The sequence below is a fragment of the Eutrigla gurnardus genome (genome assembly GCF_963514095.1).
Source record: "Eutrigla gurnardus genome assembly, chromosome: 22".
In the NCBI taxonomy this organism is placed as follows: Eukaryota; Metazoa; Chordata; class Actinopteri; order Perciformes; family Triglidae; genus Eutrigla; species Eutrigla gurnardus.
In genome coordinates, this window is record NC_139933.1 from 16,320,075 (window position 1) to 16,339,140 (window position 19,066).

At 42.3% G+C, this 19,066-nt stretch overlaps 1 protein-coding gene across 1 annotated transcript; it reads left to right on the forward strand.

The window, feature by feature from the left end:
• The first annotated feature begins 7,719 nt into the window (after positions 1 to 7,719).
• On the forward strand, positions 7,720 to 15,862 carry pdk2a (pyruvate dehydrogenase kinase 2a). Its single transcript, XM_084001841.1, has 11 exons — positions 7,720 to 7,919; positions 8,683 to 8,824; positions 9,231 to 9,302; positions 10,116 to 10,300; positions 11,147 to 11,236; positions 11,385 to 11,462; positions 11,825 to 11,901; positions 11,997 to 12,095; positions 13,268 to 13,378; positions 14,291 to 14,404; positions 14,541 to 15,862. The coding sequence occupies exons 1-11, from the start codon at positions 7,802 to 7,804 to the stop codon at positions 14,682 to 14,684; spliced, it is 1,230 nt and encodes a 409-aa protein (XP_083857967.1). The 5' UTR covers positions 7,720 to 7,801; the 3' UTR covers positions 14,685 to 15,862.
• The last annotated feature ends 3,204 nt before the right edge of the window (positions 15,863 to 19,066 follow it).

Here is a 19,066-nt window from a genome sequence, read left to right on the forward strand (position 1 = left end):
CTAACAGCGGACCTGCACACAAAAGACGCGTGGATGTGAGGTTCACATTTAGATATCTGCCCCCCCCCCCCCCCCCCCCCCCCCCCATAACCCCCCACCCCCCCCCCCCTCCAAGGAAGTCAAATGAGAGAGAGAGAGAGAGAGAGAGAGAGAGAGAGAGAGAGAGAGAGAGAGAGAGAGAGAGGATTGATGGCCCAAGCTAAATGCAAACAGCTTCCATATCCTCTATACGTGAACACTCCTCACACCTTCTGTTTCCACCAGACTGTGAACAAAATGTGTCTGAGTTGGCAAACTACTCTACGTGAAGTCAAGTGTGTGAGGGAGACACAATGTAAACTCCATGTTCACATTCATAATGAATAAGATAATAACATAAGAGCCATGTTGTGTCTCCGTTACTGTTTAATACACTCTATCAAGAATGTGCTTTTGATTGTATTTCATCACTTTTTATTTTTTGCATGACTATCTTTCTGTTTCTTTGTCTTTTTTTTTTATATATTTCAAATCTTTTTTCCCATCACGCAGCAGCAGTCGTATTTCCACTTGACACCTTCCCACACGGTAGCGCTTCTTTACGACGCCCACGTCCATAATGAATCCTTAACATACTTATAATCTGTTCATAGCGCCGTGTAATTATATTATGTTTTATAATTATCCAAGTGCCCACACATAAACCTAAACCAGGTTTTAATTACGCTTTAGTCGGCTACGAGTCAGCCATGGTTACGGAACAACTGCCGGCGAAAACCCTCGTCATGAATGTGTTTCGAGGGGAATGGGTTGGGTCGTATGTTTTATTCTTGTTTTATTCAACTCAAATCAAGATTCAACCTCCTCTAGCCGGTTTGGGATGGTGGATACGTCAAAAACAACAGGACTTTCACCCAGGAGACCACTGTTAGTGTCCCGTGTGAACCGAGTACTTTTCTTTAATGTTTAATTCACTCTTTAGTTAATGTGGTTTCCATGTTCACACGTCGTTGTCTTTCACCTTTACTTTGTTACTTTGTACTTTGGGTTTTGTTGCACAATTTTCATTTTTTTAACATTCAAATCATTTTATTTCCATCATGTCATTTTTTCTACCAAGCTTAAATAAATGATTTGGTAGCACTTTCTATGACATCAATGTTTTTAATGTATTATAAACATATGTATAATTTGTTACAATTTCCTTATAGCACTGTATAATTATGGATGTAAGCACTAAATAGTCATTTACCATTGTAAAGCATTTTATAATAACTTACTTCATAATTGCTGGTCACTCACCGTGTATTTTAATTCCTGTAGTTGTACTTCATTATTAACTGTTTATAGTGCATTATAATGTGTGGCCATTGTTTGCTTTACTTGTAGTAAAAATCAATGTTATTTGTGTTGCTCTTACATAGATTTGATAAGTTTTCACTTTAAAAGTACACGTGTGCAGAAGTGTCTACGTACTTAGTTTCATTAACTTTTTGTCCCCCACAGAGTACTACATAGAGCATACAAGTACACACACTGCAGTGGAGACAAATCAGTCTTTATTGCACATATTGCGTGACCTCATTTGACCTGTATTCTCACTGCTTAGACAGCATAAAAAGATTATTTCAACCAACACGGACTAAACCAATAGAGGATATTGTGTGCGTGTGTGTGTTTGTGTATGTATGATAAAACAGAAAAAATAATCAACATTAATAAGAACACCAAAGAAACAATCCAACATTCACAGTTACAGCGTTGAGTTCGGAAAACCACCGAGCTAACCAACTCTGTTGGTGCTGGGCCGTTTGCTCCACTTTCTGTAGCAGCGCTCTCATCCGGGGGCTGGGATGGTGCAGGAGGTCCTCGGTTCCGCTGTCATTGATCTGCACCTCTGGACCTTTTTATTGACATCCTGAAGTTCTTGTTGCAAGTCGTCACATTTTGTCTCATGGTCTCTTTTGCATCACGCAACTTCTTCTTGACCTCTGGTCTTGATCCTGAAAAAAGGTGAGGTAGAAATACCACATTTTATGAACTATATGACTTTTTGTTTGATTGTGTTTTTAAACCGTTCAGTAGCTATGCATTAAGAGCTGACCTGAGGTCTGCTCCAACTCTCAGTTCTTTTAAATCAAGTCTTAACGCCTTTCATCAAATAACTGCAGTAATGGGGTCTTTGTTCTGGTGGGCACCAGGGCAGTGCAGCTTAGTTACCGTGTGTGTGTGGGTGTGTGTGTGAGTGTGTGAGTGGTTCTGCAAACTCAATCAAACTGTCTTCGGGTTCATCCAATCCAACCATCCAGGCGAGCAGCATTACACCACCGTCGTGTTCATCAACCCGTCAGACTTTGTGTTACATCACAAAATAACATTTGCCTTTGAGAGACACAGGAGGGCTTTTTTGTGCGGGGCACAATTTAACAAACTGACATAAAATGGTTGTTGTTACAATTTTATAGTAGTAGAAGAAAATACAAATGTCAATAAAGTAGACATTTTCTTCCATAAATATGGACCTAGGGGACCCTAGGAGAGCTGGGCGGGACCCTAGGAGAGCTGGACGGAACCCTCGGAGAGCTGGACGGGACCTAGGAGAGCTGGACGGGACCCTAGGAGAGCTGGACAGGACCCTAGGAGAGCTACGGAACCCTAGGAGAGCTAGACGGAACCCTAGGAGAGCTAGACGGAACCCTAGGAGAGCTGGACGGAACCCACGAGAGCTGGACGGAACCCTAGGAGAGCTGGACGGGACCCTAGGAGAGCTGGACGGGACCCTAGGAGAGCTAGACGGAACCCTAGGAGAGCTAGACGGAACCCTAGGAGAGCTGGACGGAACCCTAGGAGAGCTGGACGGGACCCTAGGAGAGCTGGACGGGACCCTAGGAGAGCTGGACGGGACCCTAGGAGAGCTGCAGGTGTGGAGGTAGACTTTCATTCACGTCGATGGCAGCACAGGGAGAGATTGGCCCAATCCTTTATTGACTTGATTTAATTACCCCGGCAACTTAAAATGATGTCAACCAGTAAATGGTTAAGGACGCGAGGGCTTCAATCATTTTTTTACACGTTTTATGTGTTTTTGTTTTACATTCTTCTTCATGTGTTTTTACATATTCCATATTAAATCCTTTAATGCTAATGTTTCTAACCGAATATGCCAGGCTGAACACAAGTGCACACATTTGTTTGGGTTTTTTTCACTTATATTTTGGAACATTTTGGGGTAAACTAAAAAACTGCATCAAAAACTCTCAAAAAATGTCTGTAATATATATTTATACAACATCTACTTCCATGAGATGTGAAAATGTGTGGTTTGTGTATCATGTGATGGTTTACATAGCAAAGCTGCAATCGTCATCCTAACATAGATGAAAATACCCTAAAGCTGTCGTGTCGTGACAATGTTAGTTTTGTGAAGAAAATAACAATTACAAAATTAGCAGAAAATGTAGCCTTTTTATGGGGTATGAAATTCAAGTTCAATCTTGGGTTATCTTACGACCCTCCAGGAGAATAAACTAATATGAATATTCTTTATTTCTTTTTTTTTTAACCTTACACCGCCTTTGACATTTCACCCCCAAAAATGGTGTGTTGACAAAAAAACGATACTTCCTGGCTGTCTGCTTTTGAACAGCTGAAATACTGAATCTTGCTCCCTCAACCTGCCAGTGTGACAAATGCATCTCTGTTGAAATCAGGATGATTTCCTGAGACGCGAGTGAAGGATTCATACCTTTTGGGAGATGGTTCTTATCACACCATTTCACAACTCTGCCTTTATACTGATTCAGTGCTATTCTTGTGCGTTAAGCCCAAAATAGATGCGTCATCTGAGAATATGATGACACAATTATCAGGGTTCATGTTTCTGCAGGTGTGTATGTAACTTGAGAGCAGGATAGCAAACACTGACAAAAAAAAACTAAATATATACTTATATGTGTGCAAGAATGTATAAGTATAGACACTATATTGCCAAAAGTATTCACTCACCCATCCAAATAATATAAATCAGTTGTTCCAATCACTTCCATGGCCACAGGAGTATAAAAGCAGCATCTAGGCATGCAGACTGTTTCTACAAACGTGTGAAAGAATGGGTCGCTCTCAGGAGCTCAGTGAATTCCAGCGTGGTACTGTGATAGGATGCCACCTGTGCAACAAGTCCAGTCTTGAAATGTCCTCACTCCTAAATATTCCACAGTCAACTGTCAGTGGGATTAGAAGTGGAAGTGATTGGGAACGACCAAGAAGTGGTAGACCACATAAAATGACGGAGCGGGGTCAGCGGATGCTGAGGTACATAGTGCACAGAGGTCACCAACTTTCTACAGTCAATCACTACAGACCTCCAAACTTCATGTGGCCTTCAGATTAGATCAAGAACAGCATAGAGAGCTTCATGGAATGGGTTTCCATGGCGATCAGCTGCATCCAAGCCATACATAAGCATATACATATATATACGTGTTAGAGCATAGGTTGCCACTACAATACGAATGCTCACAGTTTTAAATTATTTGTGATTTATGTGATTTTTTTATTTATATTATGCACTCAAACATCAATCAAAGACTTTTCTCTCCTCATTGTGTGTCTCCTCATGTTAAATGTCAGTAGCACAGCTGTTGCCATTAACTTGCATTTATGTTTATTTTATTAGACCTAATCTAGTGATTTAACTGAAATGACTGTTCGCCATAATCAAACCACTTTTTTATGTTTGTTCAGTTTCCTGATGGGAGAAACTGAAAAATGACGATGGAAGCGACTACATGGTGAATTTGGCTTCCCTGAAACCAGGACCAGGAGGAGACAGAAGGTTTAGGAGAGGTTTAAACAGCTGAGACTCGGTCCAGTGAACCAGACGCTCTCTCCAGCTGCTGGCCAGATGTTGGCTGGGATGCACTATTCTGTCTTCTTCCCTCCGACGGAGGATGAATGGCAGATTTAGACGTTATTTCGTATTGCTCCTCAGCGTGATCCGTCGTCTCTTTCAGACGGCTCGGCGGTGAGTAAACCAGAAACAAAACACTCGTTAGCGCTCGGCTGCGTAACCTCTGACAGGTTGTTCACTCATACATTTACATGAACGATTGAACGATGTTGCAAAGAGAATGGTTTCTAACTGAAACTGACCCCAGCACTGCCTTGTGGGCCGTGAACCTGCGACCCACTCCCGGCCTGCAGCCAGAGGAAATTTCCACTGAGTTGTTGTTCCTCACTCTTCAACCAACATGACACATGACCGAACGCCCAAACATTTACGCCTGATATGCCCGGCTGTTTGTTGACAGTAGGGAATAGAAGCTGACTACTGGCAGGAATGTGGGCTGATGGACAGCGGAAAAGTACTGGGGGGTAGCCAACCACTAGACCCCCCCCCCCCCCCCCCCCCCACACACACACACAAACCCCCCCACACGCCAGTCAGGCACTCCCCACTAGATGTGCCTCCAGGGCCAAATTTAAACAAGGGCAGCCTGCACTTTCAGGCTTCAACAGGATCAAATCAAACTTATGGACTGGAAACAGGTCTGATCTGTCATGGATGTGCTGCACCTCCTTATTGGCAACTGATTCACTATAATGATGTAGTAGTCTATTCACCAAAATGGGTTTCAACATATCAAAAGTGAAAGTATTAATTATGCAACCCTGAATGTTGTATGAAGGGATGTATGAAGTTAAGCTTCAACTCACTACTCTCTAAAAAGTGAGTTCACAATGTTGTGCTGCTCTCCCAATGTATAGTGAGAATTATTCTTCCCTATATACAAAGTTAGCTTCATAAGTCAAGGTCAACTTTACAGCTAACTGTGAAAGTCATCTTAGTAGCTAACTGCATTGGTAGCGACCTGTCAATCAGCAGGTAGCCCCGCCCCTAAAGCATCCCCTGCTTCCTGGTCTGGTGGACTCTTAATGGACCATAATGTACTAAATGAACATCATGCTGGATTGAAGAAGACTTGAAACTAGAGATTGAGACCATAAACTCAAGAGAGAAGTGGGCTCATTTTCTCAAAGACTTCTATACAATCAGAGAGGAGTCACCCCCTGATGGTCAGTAGACAGAATGACAATTTAAGGCACATCAGCTTTGGCTTCACTCTTTAGAACCTGAGATTGCTGCCTCATTGATACTAGGGAGGGAGTTTGTATCTAAATCAGATACCAAAACTCAGAGGGCCCACTAAGCAAATATGAAATGATAACCTGATAAGCCTTCATAACTTGTAGAAAAGCCATGTCTCTTTTTTACTTTTCTGCCCTCAGTTTCCATTGGTCGAACCAAAATAAATCTCTGCAGGCTGTACATCTATAACGACTGACTCCGGGCCTTTTTCTTTCCCAGCAGGAGCTCCTCCGCTTGACTGACACATCTCGGCCTCCTGCGGAGTCATTCAGCGGAGACGCATCTGCCTGAAGGAGGACATATTTTGCTGTGTCCGGCAGATTGGAAAAATAATTATGACTAGCAACACGTTCCTACAGGATATTACCAAAACAAACACCTGGATATAAAAGAGCCTGATATTTTGCATCACAGGTGTCCTGCTCAAGATACACAAGCCATGTATGTTTTTTGATGGAGAGATGGGACAGACGGGGCTTTAGAGGGACAAATCCCAGATACAGACGCAGCCGCCACTTATGTAATGGGAGATTTGATCAGGACACTGTGTTCCCTGACAAAGGCATTTCTATTCAAACCACACGGGTGGCGAGCTTCCAGCGAATCGTTCACGGAGTGCGAACTCCTGCCCATCAGGAGGAGGAGGACGTAAACAAGAAGCTGAGGCCACGTGGCTGTGTTATGATCAGAGTGAGGATGGAGGTAGAAAGGAATTCCCCCGTGCCTGCATCACCTCCTTAGCTGCAAATCTGTTAGCGAAATAACTCCTGAATGAGCCACAAAACCACCTGCATCGGTAAATCTGTTAAAGTTTAGTGAAGAAGATTTTCTTGAGCTATTCAGCAGCTATTGTTGACTGATGGCAAACTGGCTTCGTTTGTGTGTGCTTTCCTAAACTAGATAATGTAATGACAATATAACAGCTTAGTAAAATAGTATTTCAAAATTATAGTTTCAGCAAAACTAAGCATATGGTCAGAAGTATGTGGACACCCTTGTCACATCCTTCCAGTTCCAGTTTCTGGAACTGTTCTTACATTTCCCCACTTAGGTCCAATCAAAATAAATCTGAATGCTGCAGATTTTTTTTAATAAAGTTCTTCCAAATTTGCTCTGTGAAAGGTATGTAAATCTGAACTTTTACTCGCAATAAGTCACACAAAAAGTATTCAGTCCTACACTGTCAATAACCCTCCAACGCCATTAAATGTATTTTTTTTTAATTAATTAATTATTTTCTATTCGTTATTTATTTCATTTCATTTTTTTCTCAAACTTGGTTTTGTTCTGGACAGGAACTTGCCTATCCAGAGGCTTGACTATCTTGACCTTGTGAGCCACATTTAGTTCGTTTCGATGGTTGTTTTATTCGATGACCGATTAGTTAATCACCTATTTATATAATCAAAAAGAGAAGGTGCCTCTCTGGGATTTTGGACCGTAATCACCCAAACGTCGCTAATCCCTCCCCCACTGCTTCCTATTGGCCAGCCTTCGACCTAAACTTAAAAACCCCGCCCTCCTATTGGCTCGCGCTCGCTGCTCCGCGGGGTTTCCTCCCCCTTTGTTTTTGACAACAAGCTCCGGCCGGCCGGTCAGACCAGCAGCGGCTAGCATTGCATCGGTGGTCAGACCAGCAGCAGCTAGCATAGCATCGCTGCAGCAGCAGCAACAATGAAGTTCGTTCGCTTTATCATGAAAAACGCCGCCATGGCCAGCGTCCCCAAACACATCGAACACTTCTCCAAATTCTCTCCGTCGCCGCTCTCCATGAAGCAATTTCTCGATTTCGGTGAGTATCGATCCGCGGTCGGACGACTCGTTTTTGAAAGGCGTAGGGAGGAATGTGCAAATGGGCAGCTGGAGCAGTAAACATGAGCAGAAGCGGGCCGGAATACACAGAAATACGTGTTATGTGCGGTGTGGTGGGTTGGGCTGCAGCTCAGTGCTCATAGTGATTATAGTGTTGCATCATATTCATCGCAGGCTCGGGCTGCTGCTGTTTACCAAGGGTGAACGACACTAAGCTCCTTCTATTCATTCATACTAACAATTCATCTTTTTTAAAAAAGTATTTCAATAACTTGCAAATGAAGATCATGCAAATTGTGCAGAGTTATTTGCAGAGCAAAATGCTTATAGACACTTTTTAATAATAGTAATTATTGTTATTATCATTTGGGCTGAAGCAAATGGTTGTTTTCATTAATTGTTTTAAATCATTCAATAAGTTGTTTGGTGGGAATGTCAGGTAATGGCTGATAATTCAGAGGCCAAATTGTGTTTTTGTCCAGTTGACAGCCCAAAAATCTACTAATAATCACATTCGCTATTGATTAATGTCAGATTTGTCTTATGTAGTCAAATAATTGTGAAAATAGCCCATCAGAATTAACACCCAATTGTCCCAATAACCTAAATATGTTCAATTTACTACCAACCGAGTTGAAGAATAGAATATCTTCACATTTTAGATGCTGCAAAACAGCGATTCTTTCCTCTTCTCATCAACTAATCAATAAATAATTATTATTTTTCCCCTCGTGTCTAATCAGGGTCCATCAACGCCTGTGAGAAGACCTCCTTTGTCTTCCTGAGACAGGAGCTCCCTGTGAGACTCTCCAACATTATGAAGGAAATCAACCTGTTGCCGGACAGACTGCTCACCACCTCGTCGGTGCAAATAGTGCAGAGCTGGTAAGTGAAGGGGGTCGGGGGCAGATCGGAGGTTTCTGGTCTCCCTCCCTCTCACGACCTCTGCTCTAATTTCATTACAACCGTGTTCGGTAGCAGATTTCACCTGCTGACTAGTGAGGCGTTTCCGGTCACGGCGGCTGACTTTGATTATGTAGAACTTGCAGTTCAGACGGTTTGCCAAGTCCAACTTCTGTTGGCTCTGAACTTTGCCCCAGTTTCTAGTCACAAGTCACGTGACCTTTTTCGGGGGTTGTGTTTCTTTCCCCTGAGAGGAATGAGCTGTTGCCAAAATACCCTTGGGGTGGGGCTTTTTACGATTCCTGTGCGCTCATTCAACTGTTTTGTGTTGCGTTTTACAACAATGTGTTTGCTGCGTGAACGTCTTTAATTGTCTTTTTTTTATCAGGTACATCCAGAGTTTAATGGAGATCCTTGAATTCCTCGACAAGAACCCCGATGACTTCAAAGTCCTGGGAGAGTAAGTTCCTAATTTTCCTAATTTTTTTAATGATCTCACATTTGGGAGAGCTTCTCCTTCTGAACTGCAGCTTTAAACACTCCCTCGCCCTTATGTTTAAAGTGATGTGTCCTCAATTTAATACTGACGCCTCTGTGTGATCTGCATAAGTAAACAAAACCATCCGCTAGAAGTTTGGCAGTTGATGATTCCTGCAGAGCAAGATGAGAACGGCCTTTGTTTTGATTGGCTAATGGGGGTAGGGGAACGCCACTTTTTGATCTGCAGCTGGTTCTGGCTGTTAGTTTGTGACCATACGTACTTCCACCGTAAAGACACATGAAAGATGACGGCAGACGAAAGTAAACAAGCTCTGTTCACATGTTATGACACAGTCAGTAACAGGTGGATGTTCATGTCGGCGGTTCAAGCACACTTAGTTGGATATTGTGTATTTGTTCATAGCCAAATCGCCAGTGGTTAAAATAAAGAGGAAGCCATAATTGAGATTTGTCTCAGGTATCCCAGGCGGCTCCTTCCTTTTCAAAATCGTGCCATGTTGCTAGAAAAGAGGGAATTCATCCGACACCTGTGGAAACACTACCACTTTTGTCCACAGGGACCGCCAAAATCAACGCACAAAAAGAAAGTTCCTTGTAGTAGCTTTTAATAAAAACCTGAGGTTGTTGAATTTGCTTTGGGCCTCGGGTTTATGCCACATTCTTGGGAAAAGGAAGGGGTAACTGTTTTTCTTGTTTCCCTCTCTGTCCCTTTTGAATGTGAACCAATGGAATGAAATTTCAGCTGGATATCTTTATATTCATTCCTCCCCAGGTTTGTTGACGCCTTGGTCACCATCAGAAACAGGCACAACGACGTGGTGCCGACTATGGCCCAGGGTATCATAGAATACAAGGAGGCCTTCCCCCAGGACCTATTAACCAACCAGAACATCCAATACTTCCTGGACCGCTTCTACTTGAGCCGCATCTCCATCCGCATGCTCATCAACCAGCACAGTGAGTCACATGTTCATTCATAGATGTATGAGCACAGTATGAAACACATAGAGGCTTAATCTGGTTTCTTCAAAAGTTTGTTTTCATTCTTCTTGACTTCTTGTCTGAAATGAATATTTTCATACCAGGCTGCATCACATTATTATTATATTTCTCACTCTACTCGCTGTCACTTACTTGACACCCACAGGGGGGGAAACTCTCTCTACCATGAAATAATAATCTTTCAAAAATAATCTTTTTGTTTTTATTGTCACATCCGTTATGTTTTCATGCATTTTTGTTTGCCATCGAAGCAGTTTGAGTCGAGTGTTTATAAAGATGTCTCCATGTCATAGTATCCTTGTCCGGATCACAGTCCCACATTTATTTTTGTATCACTTGTTTGTTTTTATTCGTACCATATCGTCATAGTAGTTTGCCTGTGATAACAAGCTGTTCAGAGCTGTTTGTCATGTGGAACAGTGATTGCCGAGTCATGTCAAGGTGTGACCACGTAATCTTTCAACGGTACCATGAACGAAGGGGAAACTATTACCAGCAGCAGCTCTCGGCATGTTTTGGCATATCGGTTTTCTTTGCCCGCAATTATTTTATTTCTGAACTATTTCTTGTGTTATTAGCTTTGCTGTCAGCACTTGTATCAGCTGAATCGAAATCTAAAACTACACAGAGTTTGGTTTTCGAAAAAATGGTTTTAATAGAACATAAGTTATATTCTTCAATGTGACAAAGTTAATAATAATCCTTGCATCCGAACCAAAACTTTTACTGAAGCTGATTCATGATTACAGATAACACAGTTTGTGCTTTCTGTTCCTAACTGGGTTCTTTTGTCCTCTGCAGCTCTTATCTTTGATGGGACCCAAAAGCCGGTCCATCCAAGCACCATCGGCAGCATTGACCCCCAATGTGACGTGGGAGATGTAGTTCAGGGTAAATATGAATCCTGTTTGGTGTCAAATAGGCAAACTATGTCAAATCCAATTAGACTTCTAAAGGAGGCAAATAACAAACGTGTTAAAATGATGCCATGCTTTGTTTTTGTATTCTAATCGTAATTTCTGTCTTTTGTTTTGATCAGATGCCTTCCACAGTGCCAAGATGCTGTGTGACCAGTACTACCTCCGCTCCCCCGATCTGGTGCTACAAGAGATGTGCAGTAAGCTTACGTTTATTTAATCTGGCAGCTTAAGTACAAACCCGACTTCCCCTTGTAATGCCGACACCCCAAAGGGCAAAAGGTCCTCGTTGTTTGTTCAAGAGATTAGAAAATGAAAGACAAGCGGAGACAAGTGTTTGTGAATCACCATCCAGCCAGATGGACCTGAGAGGCCTCTAAATATAGTACTGGAGCTCCAGGGAAGTCTGAAGGAGTCCGCCTGACTGCATCGGACAATATTGACACACGGACCGTTTTCTTCTCCATCTTCTCAAACCGTATAAACCAGAGCTTAATCTGTGAGTGGTGAGGATAACGAGTTTTAAATGAAGTGCAATTCATTATTTTATTTTGTTTCGCAGTCAAGACAAAGAACCTTCCGATGAGCATCGTGTACGTGCCCTCTCACCTTTATCACATGCTGTTTGAGCTCTTTAAGGTGCGACGCGTCCTCTCGATGAACATTACAATGAAGCACAGCCTCAAAAACAACCTTTTAAGGTGACTTTTCTTCTATTTTCCCTTTTTTTGTAGAATGCTATGAGGGCCACCATCGAGACCCATGACGACAGCAACACCCTTCCACCCATTCAAGTCAAGGTGTCCCTGGGAGACGAGGACATGTCAATCAAGGTGGGTTGCACTGCATCGATCAGTCAAACAAAATATTTGTAATGATATTCGGGGTCATTTGCTGGCAGGTCAGTTAAAATAATATGTAAGCACATTACCTAAAGGTTCATTAATAAATATTTAAGTGGTAATTCTTTTTGCGGCTTCCAGTCGCTCGTGAAAGGCATCACATAACAGCACAGCGTCATGAGATGGACAAATAATCACGTTGTTGTGGTTATTATGCTGAATGCTCACATACATATTAATAGCAGGGGGATTAGAGTCCTGAAATTGCCCGTGGGCGTAATGTGAGTGTGTTTTTGTGTTTTCTAAGCTCAGTGTGAATCGGCACGTGTTTTATTTTTTATTTTTTTAATGAAGCCTGGAAAGATTCAATGCTAATTTTTTACACTTGTTATATCATAAGTTCACGTCAGTTGAGTATTGAATGAATTAATCAAACAGTCCCCTGGTGAACACAAAACGTGATGCCGCCGCCCCCCGGATCCTTTTTAAACCTGTTATATAACGACTTCACCTCCAATTAAACACAGCGTCTATCTGAAAGCAAAGCTAATAAGCTCTGATGAGATTAACTACATGGGCCCTCATAAACCTCATCTTAATGGCCAAGTTGTTACCGACCTCATGTGACTCATACACTCGAGGGTGTGGCACATAATAATAATAATAATAATAAATACAACTGCAGGACTTCAAGCTGCAGGAAACAATATTTTCTATCAACCATGGATCTCATTTCTGCACCTTAATGTGAAAGGTGAAGCGTCCACCAGACTCTGCATTCCCCTTAGCTTAGCATGTTTTAGTGTGTCTCAGCTCATTGTTTTGGTTCAGCAGGTTTTCAGTGGGAGAAAGCTCATATAAAGCTAGCTAAGCTAAAGAGCCAGATATTTAGATGGTGGAGCCCAAAGCAAAGCTAATAGCAGAGGGAATAATGGGCCTCCAAATATTAAAGAATCAAATCCATCAATCATGTTTCTTTTGACTTAAAAATACCTGCAATGACTGTATAACTCTATACTGTAAGGAAGGAGATATATGAGCAGCGTTTTAAATTGAATTTAGAAAACTGTCATAGTTCATAGAACACACCACCATATGCCTAAAATCTGAGTTAAAAAAGTCTGCACCATCTCCTGTCCTCACCTCTCTGTTGTCGTCTGCAGGTGAGCGACAAGGGTGGTGGCGTCCCCTTCAGGAGGATGGAGAACCTCTTCAGCTACATGTACTCCACTGCTCCAGCTCCGCAGATAGGAGAGCACAACCGGCCTCCGCTGGTGAGTAGAGGCAGCCGGAATTTAGTTTATTGAATCAATTTTACTTCTTCATATATTGAAAATTAAATGTAGCTATAAATGGATGTAGATATAAATATATTTGCAGGTGTAAAATCACAGTTAATTCTACCATATGGCATTTTGTGTCATTTCTATACAACCCACATGCATCAAAATGATCATTTAGCCCAGGCGGCAAAGTGAAGCCAGTACTGAAGTGCCTTCAACTGTCATTCTCTCTGCTGGCCACCAGGGGGCGACTCCTCTCTGATTGTATGGAAGTCTATGAGAAAATGGTCCTACTTCTCTCTTGATGTATTATCTCAGTAAATATTGTAAACATGAGTTTATGGTCTCAATCTCTAGTTTCAAGTCTTCTTCAATCCAGCATGATGTTCATTTAGTACATGATGGTCCATTTAGAGTCCAACAGACCAGAAAGCAGGGGATGCTTTAGGGGCGGGGCTACCTGCTGATTGACAGGTCACTACCACGCTAACAAAGCAGTTAGCTACTAAGACAACTTTAACACTTAGCTGTAAAGTTGACATTGAATCATGACGCTAACTTTGTTAGCAGCTTCACACCAGAATCCACATGGATCCAGATCCAGTAAGGTTGCTGCTCTCCCACTCATTTGACTGGTTGCAAAAATCCAAACTCCAAGGCTTCAAAACCGTCGTCCACAAACCAATGGGTGACGTCACCATGACTACGTCAACTTCTTATATCCACTCTCTGGTTCATCCTTTTATTTGGACTCTCTGTCTGTTTAAAGATTGAAATGCCGGCATAATTTTCTCAAAAAATCATTGCCCTACAATCCACAAAGCAGGAAGAGAGCTGCTGCTTGCAGAGCGTCACAGAACAAAGCCTTCCTAAACCTCCTGATCCCCTTCTCTCTCCGTACAGGCTGGCTTCGGCTACGGTCTGCCCATCTCACGCCTCTACGCCAAGTACTTCCAGGGGGACCTGCAGCTCTACTCCATGGAGGGCCACGGCACAGACGCCGTCATCTACCTGAAGGTGAGCCAGACCGCCGCGGTAATGAGACGCCAACAGCTTGAAAGTCGGCGGCACAAGAGAAATCAGAATATAAACCCCGCAGACCGGTGGAGCCAGGTATGACGGCGTGTTTTATAATGTGTTGGTGTCCCTCCAGGCGCTGTCCACAGACTCCATCGAGAGGCTGCCGGTCTACAACAAAACGGCCCTGAAGAACTACAAAGTGAGCCAAGAGGCCGATGACTGGTGCATACCCAGTAAAGAGCCCCTGGATCTGAGCATCTACAAGGTCCCCAAGTGAAGATGTCCTCCGGTCCTGGTGCTTCAAGCCAACATACCATGGAGCCTTCAGACTTCTGTCACCTTTTCTCCTGCGCCATCATCATCTATCTAGGCAGAAGTGGGCACCGAACAGTTTTTCTCCTGAGAGGTTCACCTCCAGACTGAAGCAGACAGATGGGTCCTCTCATCTCTGGAGTCAGGTTTTAGCAGTAGCATGTTCACGATGCTTTTAGTCCCCGTCAACATTTTGGGTTCTTCATAGGAAAACAGAAAACAGCTACTAACAGAGAAGACCTCTTAATGCTATTTTGTGATGCGTTTGCTTCGTGTGCGGGTCGAGACAGTTCGCCACCCAGCTCGTGGTGGGTGCAGGAATATGAGTGGTTTAAATATTCCGGGTTAAGATGCCACACACGCAGTTTGAGGAGCTTCACGCAGAGATATTTAGTTGAACAGGTGGGGAACCTGTTGAGAAAACATCACCTAAGCCTTACAGTAGCATCTTCACCCAAAGGCTCATTTCACCGAAATACTTGAAGCATCTCAAGTACGACTCATTATTTGCACCTTGTTTAATATTAAAAGTACTGTTAACGCTGTTGGATTTGTAGATTTGAACAAAACGTGCGACTTTTAAATCGAGTGTTGTGCTTTTCTGCATGGGTATTTGTTCGGGGCTCTCGGCCTTCAAAGGTTTGATCCCAGCGTTCGCTTCGTCGACTGAAAACACGTTGCGTTATCTCGACATCGGCTTTTACAGACCAGCCTGAATGTAATCCGCTCTTCTTCTTCTGTGCATTAATTTGCATTAATTACAGAGACATGAAAGAGCAGCTATAAGGCCAGTTCTCTCTGACACCAGACGGGCCGGGCTTTTGTTTGGAGGTTTTAGTGCTTTTTAGCTCAATACGGGCTCATGTTATTAATCCCCCAGAAGGCAGTGCATGTCATGATGGAGGTCTCGACCAGTCTGTGATCCAATAAAACAAGGCCAGTCTCAGATGGCTTTGTTACACTGTGCCATATGAGGAAGAAAAAAAGATGTCCTGGGTCCATATGTTTTGAAAAATGCAGTTTTATTTTGTATTGAATTCATCTTAATCACACAGTTAAGGGTTATTTTTATAGCTACACCTTTCGTGACTGAAATGATTGTACAAAGTGTGAATACAGTCTGAATATTAAAGAACAACTTAAGTACAAAATGCTCATCTTGAGTTATTTTACCACTGAAATCTCTCACATCTGTGTGTTGAAGTTTACATAAATGAATGTCCCTCTGCCCAATAATCCTCATCATTTTGTAGTTTGAGATTATTTCTAGTTATAGATTATAAACTTCTGTTGGCTTTTTGTGCATCTTTGTACTGTCTGGCAATTTCTGTGTCTGACAATTTAGTGTTTTGCTTTAATGCTTGTTAAAGTCCCAGTTGGCAAGTCTGGCGGATCGAGGGCACTTTTGAATGTTTACAACTCTCAGGCTCCTCCCCCACGACCACCGAGCTCCTCCCCCTCGACTTCGTGCCCTTTTGAAATCCCTTAGATCATGCCACCTTTGATGTCCGATGTTGACTCTGGTTTTATCACGGGCACCGTCGCCATCTTTCTTTTTTTCCTTCTTTTCCACCGGTGTTTTCTTTTCCTTGGTTGTTTTGGACCTCCTCGTTTTTAACCGAGAAATTGGAAGCTTGTTGCTACTTCCCTCCGCCTCGAGGGGCTCTGTGTGTGCACGAACACAGTCCTGTGTGCTGATTGGACAGGATGATCCTGGCGCTGTTGATTTTTTGCAAAACAAAATTATTTTGAAAACCAGATGATTTATGTTGTTCTATCGGAGCATAGTGTCGGCTTCAGTGAATATGATAAAAAAAAAAGTGAATTGTGAAAAACATCCCCTCAGTATATAGTTGAAATGAGCAACACCAAAACTTAAATGCTGCTTAATTAATTGATTATTCATAATAAAATAATATATATCTCAATAAATATTTGGAGAACATGACATTCTGAATGGGGGAGTACTTTTATGTAAACTTGAGCGTGCTTTTTGCGAACTTTAAATACTTCTTCCACCCCTGAACAATGGCATTGTGTGTACTGTAAACAGAAACTTGCACTTAATTGTATTTATTTTACGTCATAAAGCCAGCTGCCCTTTCCTCTCTATATTGAAATAGAATAGAAATAGAAATAGAATATATATATATATACAGTAGTGTGAAAAAGTATTTGCCCCCTTCCTGCTTTTTTCTTTTTTTGCATGTTTGTCACACTTAAATGTTTCAGATCACCAAACAAATTTTAATATAAGGCGAGGATAACTCAAGTAAACACAAAAAGCAGTTTTTAAATGAAGGTTTGTATTATAAAGGGAGAAAAAAATCCAAACCTACATGGCCCTGTGTGAAAAAGTATTTGCCCCTCCAGTTAAAACATAACTTAACTAAGGTTTATCGCACCTGAGTTCAATTTCTCTAGCCACCCCCAGGCCTGATCACTGCCACAGCAGTTCCCAATCAAGAATTCACTTAAATAGGACCTGCCTGACAAAGTGAAGCTCCTCAAAAGCAAGACATCATGGTGAAAACCAAACAAATGAGAAAGAAAGCAATTGAGATCTATCAGTCTGGAAAAGGTTATAAAGCCATTTCTAAAGCTTTGAGACTCAAAAGAATCACAGTGAGAGCCATAATCCACAAATGGCGAATACATGACACTGTGATGAGCCTTCCCAGGAGTGGCCGGCCAATCAAAATGACGCCAAGAGTGCAGCGACGACTCATCCAAGAGGTGACAAAAGACCCCAGAACAACATCAAAAGAACTGCAGGCCTCGCTTGCATCAATTAAGGTCAATGTTCATGACTCTACCATAAGAAAGACACTGGGCAAAAATGGCCTACATGGCAGAGTTCCAAGACGAAAACCACTGCTGAACCAAAAAAATATTAAAGCTCGTCTAATGTTTGCCAGGAAACATCTTGATGATCCCCAACACTTTTGGGAGAATACTTTGTGGACTGACGAGACAAAAGTTGAACTTTATGGAAGGTGTGTGTCCCAATACATCTGGCGTAAAAGTAACACCGCTTTTCAGAAAAAGGACATCATACCAACAGTAGAATATGGTGGTGGTAGTGTGCTGGTCTGGGGCTGTTTTGCTGCTTCAGGGCCTGGAAGACTTGCTGTGATAAATGGAGCCATGAATTCTGCTGTCTACCAACAAATCCTGAAGGAGAATGTCCGTCCATCTGTTCGAGACCTCAAGCTGAAGCGAACTTGGGTTCTGCAGCAGGATACTGATCCAAAACACACCAGCAAGTCCACCTCTGAATGGCTAAAGAAGAACAAAATTAAGACTTTGGAGTGGCCTAGTCAAAGTCCTGACCTGAATCCTATTGAGATGCTGTGGCATGACCTCAAAAAGGCGGTTCATGCTCGAAAACCCTCCAATAAGGTTGAATTACAACGACTGTGCAAAGAGGAGTGGGCCAAAATTCCTCCACAGCGCTGTCAAAGACTCATTGCAAGTTATCGCAAACGCTTGATGGCTGTTGCTGCTGTTAAGGGTGGCCCAACCAGTTATTAGGTTTAGGGGGCAAATACTTCACATAGGGCAATGTACATTTGGATTTTCTTTTCCCCTTAATAAAAGAAAACTTCATTTAAAAACTGCATTTTGTGTTTACTTGAGTTATCCTTGCCTTATATTAAATTTTGTTTGATGATCTGAAACATTTAAGTGTGACAAACATGCAAAAAAAGAAGAAAGCAGGAAGGGGGCAAATACTTATTCACACCACTGTATATATATATCTGAGTGTGAATATCATTTTCACGAAGCATACTGGCACATTATCTGCGGGGATGCCGGTCTGTTTTTGTTCATGAAAGGTGACAGATGTTAAACGAGGCTCAGCTGATCTAAATGTGGCCGGTGAGCCAGGATGTTTACCTCCAGACCGGCTACACCAAGGAGTGGAAAGAATCCAACAGTGCCCTTCTCCTTATCTCATACAAACAAACGGCTGATAAACTCTCCATAGCAACGGGGTTGCTACAGTACAGCGACGGGAACATCATGTCCAATATCTGCATTGTTATTGTGGAACTATTGGGATCCTGCAAATCTTTGTATCTATGTCAGAGCGCTTCACTGTTTTTCAGGCCGAGGACCCCGAGTCCTCACACGGTGGAGGAAAACTGTGTTGCTTAATAAACCGACCAATAATGTGTATTGCAACTCATAGTGCCATGTATAAAAGTAATTTGTAATGATGTATGTTTACAATGCTAAGCCGTTAAAATAATAATTGTTGACAGATTAATATATTTACAGAACATATATTAATTCTATATTGCCATTTCTACATCACAGTTTCACCTCCTAACATTGAATAAA